Source organism: Macrobrachium nipponense, chromosome 37, assembly GCF_015104395.2.
Source record: "Macrobrachium nipponense isolate FS-2020 chromosome 37, ASM1510439v2, whole genome shotgun sequence".
Taxonomy (NCBI): Eukaryota; Metazoa; Arthropoda; class Malacostraca; order Decapoda; family Palaemonidae; genus Macrobrachium; species Macrobrachium nipponense.
In genome coordinates, this window is record NC_061097.1 from 45,829,654 (window position 1) to 45,843,575 (window position 13,922).

A 13,922-nucleotide genomic window follows, 5' to 3' on the forward strand; every position below is an offset into this window, starting at 1 on the left:
ATATATATATATATATATATATATATATATATATATATATATATATATATATATATATATATATATATATATATATATATATCGATATATATATATATATTCTATGTAATTTGTATCAATTGCGCCAGTATGACCATGAAAAATAGTAAAATTAATGTAAATGGACTTATGTAAAAAAAAAAAACCAAGAATTTTTATCTCAATGCTTACGAAAAAGTAAAAAAATAAAAGTGAATCATAGAACTGCAGTCTTAATTGTGTTTTGATTTTGAACTTTAAAAATGAATCAGCAACGAAAATATTTAAGTCGTAAGATGGTTGGAATTTATGAGAAAATCTATAGTACCACCCTTTTACATAATGTGGACTCGCTGTCGCTTGCAATAGACCTAGTATAAGTTTTTGGCGCACTTCTAAAATGGTGACGGATATATACTAATAATATCTTTTACTTATAATATTTCTATTCTTGTCTCTTAATTTGCAATCCTCGCCACACACAGCCTTTCCTACAAGCACTCATTCCTTCCGGATCCTTTGTCGCGTAATCTTAATTTTCCCTCATTTCCTATTCATTTCCCTTAACATTCAACATCCGTCCTCTAGACGGAAGGCCCCACAGCCAACAACAACCCCCCCCCCCCCCCGACCCAACCCCAGCACTTTCAGCCTTTCCTTGCAAATATATATATATATATATATATTATAATATATATATATATATATATATATATATATATATATATTATATATATATATACATATATATATAAATATATATATATATATATATATATATATATATATATATATATATATATATATATATATATATATATATATAATGTACGCTGAGTATATGTAGCCTATATGGGGAAATATAAGCTTTAATATGGAACAAAATAGAAAATAAACTTGTTTTGCTTTTTATTGCTAAATAAATACAACATTATGTTTTCATTAGAAACACCTCAGTTTCAATATGTAAATTCACATTTTCATCTTCTTAATGTTACAATATATTCCAGAAGAGTTCAAACTCTCTATCATCGGTATCTTTTTATAATATCGGGTCTTATTTGACTTGAGGGATCGTTATGATTAATTTAATAATTCCTCGGTGTTGTAATGAGAGAAACAATTTCCGTGTGTTATAATAAGAAAAATAATTTCTCAATAATTTCCCTATGTACAGTACGGTAGCACATTGTCAATTATTATTTTGAGGTTTACATATACAAAGAAAACGAAATTATTCTTCCTCTTCTTCTTATCTAGTAAATTACTCAGTAATTAGTTACAGGGCAAACTGTTATAGTTGGCAAACAGCCCCCTCGTTGTTGTAGAATTGGACTATAGGACTGTTCTAAATTGGCAAACCTACGTTAGCTATTGTAGAATGCGTCTAACGGGCTATTATAAATGGAAAACCCCATTAGCTGTTATAGAATGGGACTATAGGACTATTTCAAAATGGTAAACCCCCATTAACTGTCGTAAAAGGGGACTAAAGATTTTGACCAAGAAAGCGGCCTTATAACCCGCACAGCTTTATTTAAGCTTTCTAACCAAAGTGAATGATCCCGAATCTTTATTTATTTATTTTTTTTAGAGAAAACACCTCATCAAAAGGCTTAGCAGAACTCGTCAATCTTTAAATGGCCATGCCATAGACGCTGTTGACGCTCACGTAATCCAAGATGGACGCCCTGGGGTCTTCTGTGACGTCATTCCACGTCGTCTGACCGACCGGAGGACACTCCGGAGGGTCGACTTCTAGGGAGTCTCGCTCGCGGCCCTTATTATATACGCCCTCCGTCTTGATGACGTTGGCGTCGAAGCTCCTGTTGAGGGAGTTGTTTAGGCTCTCCGGGAGGGGCGGAGGTACTATTGGGGGCCACACTGAAAAGGAAGGGGAAAATAGTTTACTAATAATGGTACAATACCATCATTGATGGTAGCGTTTATATTATTGTTTCAATTTTTAATCTGAAAATAAATATGTTATTATTGCAGTTTTATATTTGATCTTGCCAACGACATAGAGAGAGAGAGAGAGAGAGAGAGAGAGAGAGAGAGAGAGAGAGAGAGAGAGAGAGAGAGAGAGAGAGTAAGGTAATAGGTTACGATACAGAGAAATAGGCATAATAATAAAATTTAAGAAGAGAGAGAGAGAGAGAGAGAGAGAGAGAGAGAGAGAGAGAGAGAGAGAGAGAGAGAGAGAGAGAGAGAGAGAGAGAGAGAATAATAATAGGTTACGATACAGAGAAATAGGCATAATAATTTAAAATGAAGAGAGAGAGAGAGAGAGAGAGAGAGAGAGAGAGAGAGAGAGAGAGAGAGAGAGAGAAAGGCATAATAGGTAAAGAGAGAGAGAGAGAGAGAGAGAGAGAGAGAGAGAGAGAATACTACCATAATGATTCATCTTATTGTAAGAACAAAACCATTAATGAATTCCAGGTACATATTCTAGATTAAGACTAGGCCAAGCTGACGGAATTCCACTCATAGAATAGTCTGATAGGCTTACAACGACCTCATTACTCACAAGCTTTCTCGTAGTGATGTTCGCCCTCTTTCTGCCTGAGGAGGATGACCACAAGGGCCACAACGGCCACGATCAGGAGCACGCTGAGGGCGGATACCCCGACGAGGGCTTCGAACAGGTAGCCGGCGGGAACTCCGGAGGAAATGGCTGACGGAGGTTGGAGTCCTGGAAGAGAGAAGCATTACTTGGAATGTATGATAAAATCGTATGATAAAAATCCACAATCATATATAAAAATAAGTTGTAAGTTGTATTATTTATGAAAGATAACAACAAAGACTTTCTTTTGCAAACAATACAGTTTATTTATAATATAATTGTGGATTTTTAGCATACAACACCTTTTCACGACATTGTAACTATAAGCATTTCTTTGAATGTTAAGAAAGAAAAATTACTGGAAAATTAGTAGAGCTTTTTCATTTCTGGGAATGGGTGCCATTGGGAGGGACAGAAAAGAACCAAGCTAACAGGTTGAAAATACCAAAACATCTGTTGGAGTATAAGAAGAAAAAAAAAGTGATAGGCCTAACTTGCTATCTAAAGCATAATTTCAAGTCTTCAAGAAGCTCACAGAGCTAGTTTTCATATTATATATCTATGCGTCTCAGAGAGGTTTGGAGATAATCATTTAAAATTAAAGAAGAATATTTGCATTCGTTAACAAAAGCCACTCGTTTTCAATAGAATAACTTGCGTAAATTCTTTCGTCTCCATATCCGCTGGTCTGACAGGATGCATAGACATGGTAAACATTCGTTGTTGTAAACAGCGTATATATATGTACACCCACTAACACTTGTTTACATCTTTGTGTACATTACTCCGGAAATGACGAAAGGCGAGGTTATATGACAAAGGGCAGATGTGATTAGTCCCATAATGTTATTAGTCAATTATACTCTAACGGTCGTCTAAGCGTTATATATAGGCCAATACGTACCAGATGGTATACCATTACTACATGGCCATATTGAATTCATTTTTCAATATATATATATATATATATATATATATATATATATATATATATATATATATCTTGATAAAAGTCAGATTTGCTTAGTCGTGTTTGGGTTATTTTATATATATATATATATATATATATATATATATATATATATATATATATATATATATATATATACCAGATGCTAACATCACAAGACCATGGCTGAATTACCTTTTTAAATGTAAGAAAAAACGAATATGGATAGAATTCTAAATAAAAAGAAAAAACAAGCAAAGGTAGAAAAAAAAACTCACCACAAGCGTAGATATTGCCACAGAACATCCAGTGCATTTCTTTGTCACTGGAGATCGTAATATTTTTTATTGTGTCGTTCGTGAACGTTGCGTATTTCGCGCAGGAGTGCGCGACGATGGAAGACAGGTTACTGGATGACGATGCCTGTAAAAAGGGATGAATAATAAATAATGAATAATAAACACGAATAACTGAAATTGATGCATCCTGATCTCCGTGACTCACGGCATTCGTGTTAGTTGTTCACTTTAGATAACAAACATTTTATTAAAAAAAAAAAGTATGAGTCATATAAATCGTCGACATTTCTTAACCAGAATTCGAAGCGAGTCACTTCTAATTTATAATTAGGCTTAAATATTTAGTAGGGATATATTTCAAAGTGGATGATGACTGAATTGTAATTTAAGACGAATAAATAATTTTAATTTCGGATTACAATCATTCATATAAATAGATTACGACTCATAACAGATTAAAATAAGAACTGAAATTGTTTGTTCTGCCATTTCACTCCGCGGTGGGTTTCCTGACAAAGAAATAGGCCTATATGGTTGCCAATACTGTAGACATTCATTATAATTGCGAATTCTAAACATATATACAACTGTAGATAGACATAGACCTATAGTTGTCAATACCATTAATAATTCGGGCTATGTCGTAGATACAACAGCAAATGACTTCTTCGGATCCTGACAAAGACATACTAGGCCCAGGACCCACTGACTAGGCCTATAGGCCTAGTATGATATCGCCTTCCGACACCACACACAAAAATAGGCCTATACTCACCGGCTGATACAGATAAGCAATGTGCCAGATGTGGGTCTGAGTTACGTTGAAATCGACTTGGTAAGGAAACTGGACGAACGTATTCAAAATGACCGTCGTGTTGGGCGACTCTGCCCAGAAGAGCAGCGTCGAGGTAGACTCCTCCGGCGGGAGGGTGACGCTCACTTTCGCGGCACCAGATGTTCTGAAGACGCCTGCAAGAAGGAGAAGGAAAATAAATGTATTTTTATTTGTTTTTATCGGTGATTTCGTCCGAAGTAAATTGGTCTGTGTTGATTTATGCTTGCAGGAATGTCTTGTGTTATTTGATTATTTGATTTCGACGTGGATTTCGCCTTATTGGGTTTATTTCAGCTGTTAATAGGCCTATATAACCGTTTGCAATATGTCTGCGAGAGAGTTTAGATCGGTTTTCGATTTATATTCCTCCAAGAGTATTGATATCTTGCGATTTATTCCTCCTAGAAAAAACCATCAGTTTTCATTCATTTGTTCTCTGCAAGAACACAATTAATCATTCATTTCTCGCAAGAAAAATTCATTGTTAAATACTTCTTCTTCTTCTCAGATAAATCTACTTCATTTCCCTCAAAGAAAGGTTTGAGTTATAGATTCTCCGGGAAGATATAGACTTACTTATATTTTTTTCTTTCTGCCAGGAGATAAGTTACTTATTTCAGGATACTTCTTTTAAAACAATGATTAAATCCGTCGATAAGTGTTCCTACAAGAACATCTAATTCTAATTGTTATTATATCAGCTCATTTTAGGCCTACGGACGTAATACTTACTTTACAGAACCATTTATTCACTACAGTATTTGCTGTACCTATTAAAAGCTACGGATATGTAGTAATGTATTCTGCTATATGTATTCTGCTAATGTATTCTGTTAATGTATTATGCCTAGGTAGTAGGGAAATGTAGTAAGCCTATGTATTCTGCCTAGGTAGTAGGACCTGTAAATGTATTCTGCCTAGGTATTAGGGAAATGTATATTCTGCCTATGTATTCTGTTAATGTATTATGCCTAGGTATTAGAGAAATGTATTATGCCTAGATATTAGGGAAATGTATTCAGCCTATGTGCTCTGTAAATGTATTGTGCCGATGTATTCTGTAAATGTATTATACATACCAGGGAAACGTATCCAGCCTGTGTACTCGGATAAACCAATTGTCTAGTTGTACATAGAATATACACTGTCTAGATATTCACAGAATCCATCCTGCGTATAGGCATATTCTGTAATTTGTAAAAATTCGTCTGACATAAGTATTCTGAGAATACTCATTCACAGAATTAACTCGGGTTATTCACGCAATTGTGCAAACTGCCCCAACCTGGTAATTACCGTCGAAGGCCACACGACGAAAAAAAACCGGAGATGCAACACTATATGGTTCCTCGTGACGTCATTTCCGGTGCACCGCGTTTGAGACCTGTTTGTTAGAAAGGGAGGCGAGATTGCCCGCGCCGTCGGCCTTTGGTCTCAGTAAAGCAAAAAAAAAAAAAATTTTCTACCTGCTGGACCCAGTGGGTCAGAAAGGTCAAAATGGTACCTGGGTATGGTCAAGGTCATCTTGAATGCTGTGGTCAAGATCTGGGGTCATTGGGAAATGGGATTATTATTATTATTATCACTATTATTATTATTATTATTATTATTATTATTATTATTATTATTATTTTGTCAGGAAGATTTTCTGTTAAAATGAGGTACCTCAAATATATATATATATATATATATATATATATATATATATATATATATATATATATATATATATATATATATGAGGGGGCCATTTTAACAGAAAATCTTCCAGACAGAACAATAATAATAATAATAATAATAATAATAATAATAATAATAATAATAATAAGCCATATATATATATATATATATATATATAATATATGATATATATATATAGTATGTAGTATGTATGTATATGTATGTATACATACAGTGAACATATTCAAATAATAATAATAATGAATCGCATTGAATGTAGAGCTTAGACCAAAGGCCAAACACTGGGACCTATGAGGTCATTCAGCGCTGAAACGGAAATTGACAGTATAAGGTTTGAAAGGTGTAACACTAAGAAAACCTCAAAGGGGTGGATTGCAAGACGGAAGAAAGAGAATATGAACGGAGATACAGTAAAAGGAATGACAGGGGTTGCAGCTATAGGGGCCGAAAAGTCGCTGCAAAGAACCTTTAGTAATGCCTATACAGTGATATAGCTATAATAATAATATTAGTACCTTTTTCTCCAGCGTCGACTCGAACCCCTGTCGCGTAGATCAGGACAAGCAATAGGAGAAGGCCACGAAACCTTGCCATTTTGAGCTTGAATTTCCAGCTTGAGTTCGACGAGAGGAGCTTATCCAAAGCTTGAATAAACTGCCTGTCTTTATCACTAAATAATGATAATAATAATAATAATAATAACAATAATATAGGTCTAAGAAGAGAGTCGCCCCTTCTCTGTTCGATGGTGGTAACAAAATGACTCCTTTGCACTATGGCTCAACCACTAGACCGTGGGCTCAACCTGAGTCACCCACAATGGCCGGATGTGATGCTTAGTCAATGTGCCCCTACAGAGAGAGAGAGAGAGAGAGAGAGAGAGAGAGAGAGAGAGAGAGAGAGAGAGAGAGAGAGAGAGCTTTCTTTGTGCAGAGATAAAAAGATTATCATTCAAAAGAAGTTCCGTCTCGTAGAGAGCTATAAAGTACGTGAATTTTGCTGAGAGAGAGAGAGAGAGAGAGAGAGAGAGAGAGAGAGAGAGAGAGAGAGAGAGAGAGAGAATTTAGATAAAGCAGAAATTAACAGTTCTACACAAAATTGCATTTTAGGATAAGACGCCTAACGTGGATACGATTGTAAAGAAAGAAATGGAATTTGATATTGCCAGTAGGTCCACTTTCTGGACATTGTACGGATGTCACGTTTGCGCATGCGCGACGTCAGTCAGTGTTGGTATACACATACACACACACACACGCATGCATGCAGAAAAGTACTTGGAGTTCAATGTCATCTTTTCAGAAGTTAGATACTTATAAGTCAGAACATTTAGCAAAATTTCTGATGCATTGCAAAAATAAGAGCTGTAACGCCAGTTGGACAAACCAGTCAATGAACAAATTAGTTTATTGTTAACATGTTAGTACTAGAAAGGTTTAAGACACTCCCCCATATTAGAGAGAGGACCTGGGTCTGAACCCCCTTAGAGAGGATGACGTAATATGGAAACGTTCCATTGAAAAGCCAAAGTATAAATTCTGCACTTGGCAGTTAGCCACCTGTTGTGACTGGAGAGCTCAGATCTCTCTTATTGGCAAGAGAAAATAAAACTATGAGACATTTCGGCTTTTAATTCAGTTATCAACGTGACTTGGAAGACTTGCAGCGATGCGATAACAATTTCAAAATCTATCAGCGGCTGCCACATTCTGAAACTTCTCGTATTCCTCCATTGGTAGGATGAACTTTGTCGTAGTAGTAGTATCTGTGAGAGAGCTGTCTTTGAAACGGCTTCATTAGCAATCAACTACCTGGCGGTAATTGAAACTGAAGCCTAGGTTCCCTCCATCTCCGGCTTCGGTGTCGTCAGTCCTGACGTAGAGGACGAACGGAGCGGAAGTACCTGTTCACAAGACCACGAGGCATTTCGTCAGACTACAGTCATAATTATGAATAACAAACATATCATCAATTGGTACTACATTAAAAATCCATTACGTTTCACAGGAAATCTGAACCCCTACTCATCACGCTGTTGGGGAATCCCAACCCGCAGAATCTGTCCCCTTGCTCGGGGTCAAAGTCTTCGGAATAACCCCCAGGGATGATCACATAGTCAGATGGGCAGTCACTTCCAGTCGAACAGGAGGCAGGATCACCGATGAAGCCAGGCATGAGAGCATTCACATCCCCGGAGACAGTGAAACTGTAGTCCGTAGTGAAGTCTCTTGCCCAAACGATGCCACAGTAGCCAGGCATTCTTCTCACACAGATGCCATAGTTGTGGTTGGCTATCTGGGAAGTTGCAGGTACTGGTGAAAGAAAGATTGATAAATATTGTTAGTGTTTGCTCATATAAGTTTTGAGTTGTTATTCTGTAGAAATTTGATTGAGGCAGTTCCTTGAAATCCCAGTACTTTCTAGGTCTATCTGTCCTCCCCATTCCCAATATTCCTCCCATTCATCCCACATGACTGAACCACCTCAAAGCACTCTAAAACATCTCTCCAGCTATGATAACCATTTTGTATCTTTCATGCATCGCTACACTCGTATGAACACATGTAAGGTTCATGAAATAACTTACCTGCTGGTGGTACTACAGGTACATGTAAGAAGTTGAAGCTACTGACATTCCCAACGGACTCGGTGTAGTACTGCAAACATCCACTAGGGGCTGAGGGAGAGGGATCTCTTAGAACCTTATGCTACTTGTATATATACATATATTTTGGTTCACAGCTGAGGTCAAGCATGTTGGCACTGATGTGACATCAGCTCACTGAGCTGCCATGACTTCAGCAGTGCGGCAGCATAAGGAAAATGGCTGCTATTGGATGACCTTAACTGGGTCTTCCAAATTTACACTCACTTTCTCATTTTCTTGCCATATTTTTGCTATTTTCAAGGTTATTTGCCTTCTTTAGTGACCATATTTTGTAAGTCTTTAAGGTAATATGGTCAAGAAGTTTTCTCAGTTTTATCAGTGAATTTCCTCTCCTGAGGCAAAATATTTGAAATACTAGATTAAGAAGATGATGTGCAGATTGAAATGAAGAAGACTCTTGATTGCAGACTGGGCAAGAATTTCGGATTCTTCAGAGCACCAGAAAGATCTCTTAGACCTATCGAAAGTAAAGAAGCGTCCCCAACTCTCGTTAAGCTATCTAACACCCACAAGTATTCTCTCACCTAAGTATCTTGAGTCACACCCAATCTGTGTGACTTGGATCCTCCACGAACGACCGCTAGATGGCAGTGCCGAGTCCACGACTAATTCCAGCACCCCTCCGTCAGCTGCAACTTCCACGTACACTGCAAGGGAGCAAATTGGGATAAACGTTTTGACATTATTAAGGGGCGAATTTTTCTCTGTAACACTGCTGTAACAAAATGTGGAACTCAAACATAACTACAAATTAACCACAGGGCAATAACATGGGAAAGTAGGACCGAATTTTGAAGCAACGATGCCTTGGCTTGACATTTACCAAGAATCTGAATGGGATTTTGTTGTCTTTTAACCTTGATATGTTCTATGACGCTATATACCCAGATTCCAAAAGCCCTGTATGTGTGCCACATACCTTGGATTCTGGGTATGCACAATGCGGTCATCTGTAGGTTTTCTATTTTAGAGCGCAGATTGGTTTCTAAGATAGTTTTTAGGTAATTCTTACAATTTTGACTTTCAGTTCCATAGTGAATGCTTATTTCCACCCATTATCCCCCTACTTCCATTAAAGAAAGTAGAAATAATTTAATTACAATATATCCCAACCCAACATTCCTTACTGCAACCTAAACAAGGAATATGTATCCTACTTCTGTGGGAGTCATCATGTTGCAAATAAACTTTATCTGAATGTTTGAGTTAATTAAGGTTCTACATCCTACCTGGTCAATGGCCTCGCTTCCCCTGGACTCTGTTGAACTAGCATAAAGAGATACACCTTAACCCAACCTCGCCTAACATAACGTATGGTGAGTCGTTCTTCTTGGCCAAACTACGTACACCGGTTCCACGCTAGAAGTTGCTTGGGTAAACATTTCCAGAATAATGGAGTAACATAAAGTATTACTCATTACGCTGGCCATCATTGTGACTAACAGGTACAAAAGTCCCTTTATCCTTTGGAAATACTTTAGAAATTAAATTGTTACTCACTATGCTGGCCATCATTGTGACCACATATGATCGGAATGGAGGGGTTGGATGCTTCGCCTGTCACCGTCAGGAAATCGTCGTTGCAATGGCCATCCCAGTCAGGCTGAGAGAGGCGAAGTTCCAGGAAGTCCAGGCGAACCTGACAAATGTCTTCATTCATCCTCTGGATGGTGAGGGCGCATGCCCCTTCGTGACTCTCCTCGGGGTGGACGAAGTACGAGTTGTTGAATGCTGTTGATTCTCCGCAGCTCTTCTTGACTGGTTGGGAAATTGAAAGAAGGATTTACAGAGAAATGGAGAGAGAAATAACAAGTGAACAGGAAGAGAGAATGGGAAATGTGAACACAAAGCACGCGGAAGTAGCATCTTCCAGAATCTAAAGTTCCTTTGTGTTAATTTTGTCTCCAAAAACTGTTAGAAATGATCCTATCTCATTTCTGAGTAACAACTGGTCAACCTTTTATGATATTCTTCTTCTTTCTTTAGGAAAACTTTAACACACATTTAGAGTTCTGATAAAGACTATAGATCCATGACATGATATGAACCTGTCAGGAGGACATTGGAAATCGGATGACATCAACAAACTAATCCTTAGGCCACTCCTCAAGCAGGTGTCCAAGAACATCTGATCACCAGACGAGTCGCCAGACGGGAGTTAATGAGGCCAAAAATCACCAGGGAATAGTTTAATTTCCACCCTTCCTGGGTCACCAACAGAGACCTACTTCCACACCTTCATATGTTTTTGTATATATACTCTTGTAAGACATCCTATGTCCATATTTTACCAGTGATAAGGAGCACAGATGGAAGAGCTCTAAATATATGGTTGCAACGTTAGAATAGTGCTTTACGGGCCTTTTTATCTTCATATATATATATATATATATATATATTATATATATATATATATATTATGTATATATATTTTTTTTTTTTCTTTTTTTTTTACCTATGCAGCAGGACCCCAGTCCTTCAGCGCAGGATCCCGAGGTCGTCCCTCCTATGAGATCACACTCCTGGGGGAGCATGCAGCTCCCATAGGGGAAGTTGGTGTCCTCTGTTGAGCATTGGTCATACAGGACATTCCCTGAAACACCCGAAAGATCCTGTGGTTATAGGAAGCAAAAGTGGATAGAGTAAGGCAAACATTAGAGGCTATAGCCTATACTCTGTTTTTTTCCATCTGTCCACCCGCCTGTGGTGTTTGCGTATGGTAACACTGCGTCCCGGGCTTTAGATAGTTACATTCAGCTTACATTCAACAATAATAACAATATCCTATTTCGAATATTAACGGTGTAATTCGCATACAGTAAATTACTAAAACACTTTTCAGTTGCAAATGTACACCCAGATATCCTTTTATTTACCTAAAACTTACACATAGCGTAACTATCTAAAGCCCGAGACGCAGTGTTACCATACGCAAACAACACAGGAGGGTGGACAGATGAAAAAAAACAGAGTATAGTGTGTTCGTTCACAATCTTATAGTAACTCACAGAGAGAGAGAGAGAGAGAGAGAGAGAGAGAGAGAGAGAGAGAGAGAGAGAGAGAGCTCTTACCCAATTCACCTAGCAAAAGACTGCTGTCTTCTTCAAGTTCTCCATCTGCAGCACATCCGCTGAACAGTGCAGCTGCACAGAGCAGCCAGCAAAGGCTCTTGACGAAGAGAAACAGCTCCTGTTGTCAAATAAAATCAATTAGGTTAGGGAAATCAGACAAAAACACGCGATCTAGTTGGTTTATCTAGACATCTGTTTTATTTACGTCCTGACGACTTGTGGGCCGATGTGCAGCACCTTTTATAGAATACACCTTACAGTACTATGAACAGATTCTACTTTCTAATCTGTGGCCATACAGACTTTAAATCCACAATCAACATAGACTAAAATCGTAATCATAACACTGTACATTCATCACAGATTGTAATTCTTATCCAACAAGAACCATAAATGATATTTGTCATAGACAACGAGGCCCGGGATCGTCGTTAGAAATCATGAAAATAAATAAAAAACCATGAAAATATTTCGTGGGAAAATCGTAAGTTGAAGTCAGCTGGGGCAGTTCTCGTTTGAGTCTCTTTTTTCTTCTTCTTGCTATCTTATCTCCTTTTAGGGGAATGGCGTTATTACCCCTTTCTCTTGTTCCTCTTTCTATACTCTGGTCTGTTTAAATAATTCTACTCTCGTACGAATGAAAACAGCTTGTTAACGATTCCAGTTAATAGAATGGTTCAGAATAAACAGGGTGTCCATAAAGTCCCAGTACTTGTAACGGTACTGGGACTTTATGGACACCCTGTATATTACAGAATCTAGGCCAAGCGCTGGACCTATGACGTCATTCGATGCTGAAATGGAAATTGACTAAGAAAGATTGAAAGGTGTATAACGGGAGGAAAACCTCAAAGCAGTTGCACTGTGAAACAATTGCTAGAGACGTTGGAAAGACAGGTTTAGGAAACGGAATATGAACGGACGTACAGTAAAAGGAATGAAAGAGGTGGCAGCTAAAGGCTGAAGGGACGCTGGAAAGACCCTTCAGTAACGCCTACAGTGCACCACTCGACGGAACTATATCCTCCCTACGGAGGATCTCAGTTACTACACTTTGAGGGATAATCCTATTCGTAAGATTTAGAGGAGTAAAGGCTACTACCTACCTTCATCTTCAAGCTCCAAGTGCTTACTAATTAACATAAGCACGGCACAGCTATTTCATACCTAGATATTCTCACGATTACGAATTGGGTTCTCCCACGGCTAGAGCTGGTACCAAGAAATTTTCTGTACGGCGTATAATGCTCTACGAAACTTTCAGCCACGGCCCTTTGGTGGCCTGTGTTGTCAGCACCTATCGCAGTGCTAGATGCAGGATCATGTCTAACTTTAACCTTTAATAGAATAAAAACTACTAAGGCTAGAGGGCTGAAATTTGGTATGTTTGATGACTGGAGGGTGGATGATCAACGTACCAATTCGCAGCCCTCTAGCCTCAGTAGTTTCTAAGATCTGAGGGCGGACAGACAGACAAATGGCCATTTCAATAGTTTTCTTTTGCAGAAAACTAAAAATAGGGCCTGAGCTTTCAAAGAATTCAAATGAGAAATACAAAGAGAGAGCCTTAATCTTCTAAGCATGGTATAACTCTCTTCTCTCTCTCTCTCTCTCTCTCTCTCTCTCTCAGATTATCCACCTAGAGATCTCAAGTGAATTGGTGCAACACAACACAATACCGATCCTTAGCCCAATGGAGTCCTGTGATTCATTGTAGGATATTGGGGCAGAATTAAGAGACGTTTTGTTGACCAGTGGCCTCTGGCCAACTAACCAATGACGTAATAAACACTGCAAATCGTCTCCAGTAAT

At 38.0% G+C, this 13,922-nt stretch overlaps 2 protein-coding genes across 5 annotated transcripts; both read right to left on the bottom strand.

Moving 5' to 3' along the window:
• Positions 1–912: 912 nt before the first annotated feature.
• On the bottom strand, positions 913–7,137 carry LOC135209217 (uncharacterized). Its single transcript, XM_064241910.1, has 5 exons — positions 6,887–7,137; positions 4,611–4,804; positions 3,815–3,959; positions 2,549–2,713; positions 913–1,902 (listed from the first exon to the last, which is right to left on the bottom strand). Exons 1-5 carry the CDS (start codon positions 6,963–6,965, stop codon positions 1,655–1,657), a joined length of 831 nt encoding a protein of 276 aa, XP_064097980.1. The 5' UTR covers positions 6,966–7,137; the 3' UTR covers positions 913–1,654.
• An 851-nt stretch (positions 7,138–7,988) lies between these two features.
• LOC135209218 (uncharacterized) lies at positions 7,989–13,254 on the bottom strand. Of its 4 annotated transcripts, none has more exons than XM_064241911.1 (8): positions 13,217–13,254; positions 12,111–12,228; positions 11,495–11,632; positions 10,540–10,797; positions 9,564–9,686; positions 8,959–9,048; positions 8,396–8,683; positions 7,989–8,274 (listed from the first exon to the last, which is right to left on the bottom strand). In XM_064241911.1, the coding sequence occupies exons 1-8, from the start codon at positions 13,220–13,222 to the stop codon at positions 8,168–8,170; spliced, it is 1,128 nt and encodes a 375-aa protein (XP_064097981.1). In that variant the 5' UTR covers positions 13,223–13,254; the 3' UTR covers positions 7,989–8,167. The 4 variants fall into 4 exon arrangements, with proteins under 4 accessions (XP_064097981.1, XP_064097983.1, XP_064097982.1 ...); XM_064241913.1 differs by having other exon boundaries at positions 12,120–12,228; positions 13,217–13,237; XM_064241912.1 differs by lacking the exon at positions 13,217–13,254 and adding an exon at positions 12,463–12,485.
• Positions 13,255–13,922: the final 668 nt, after the last annotated feature.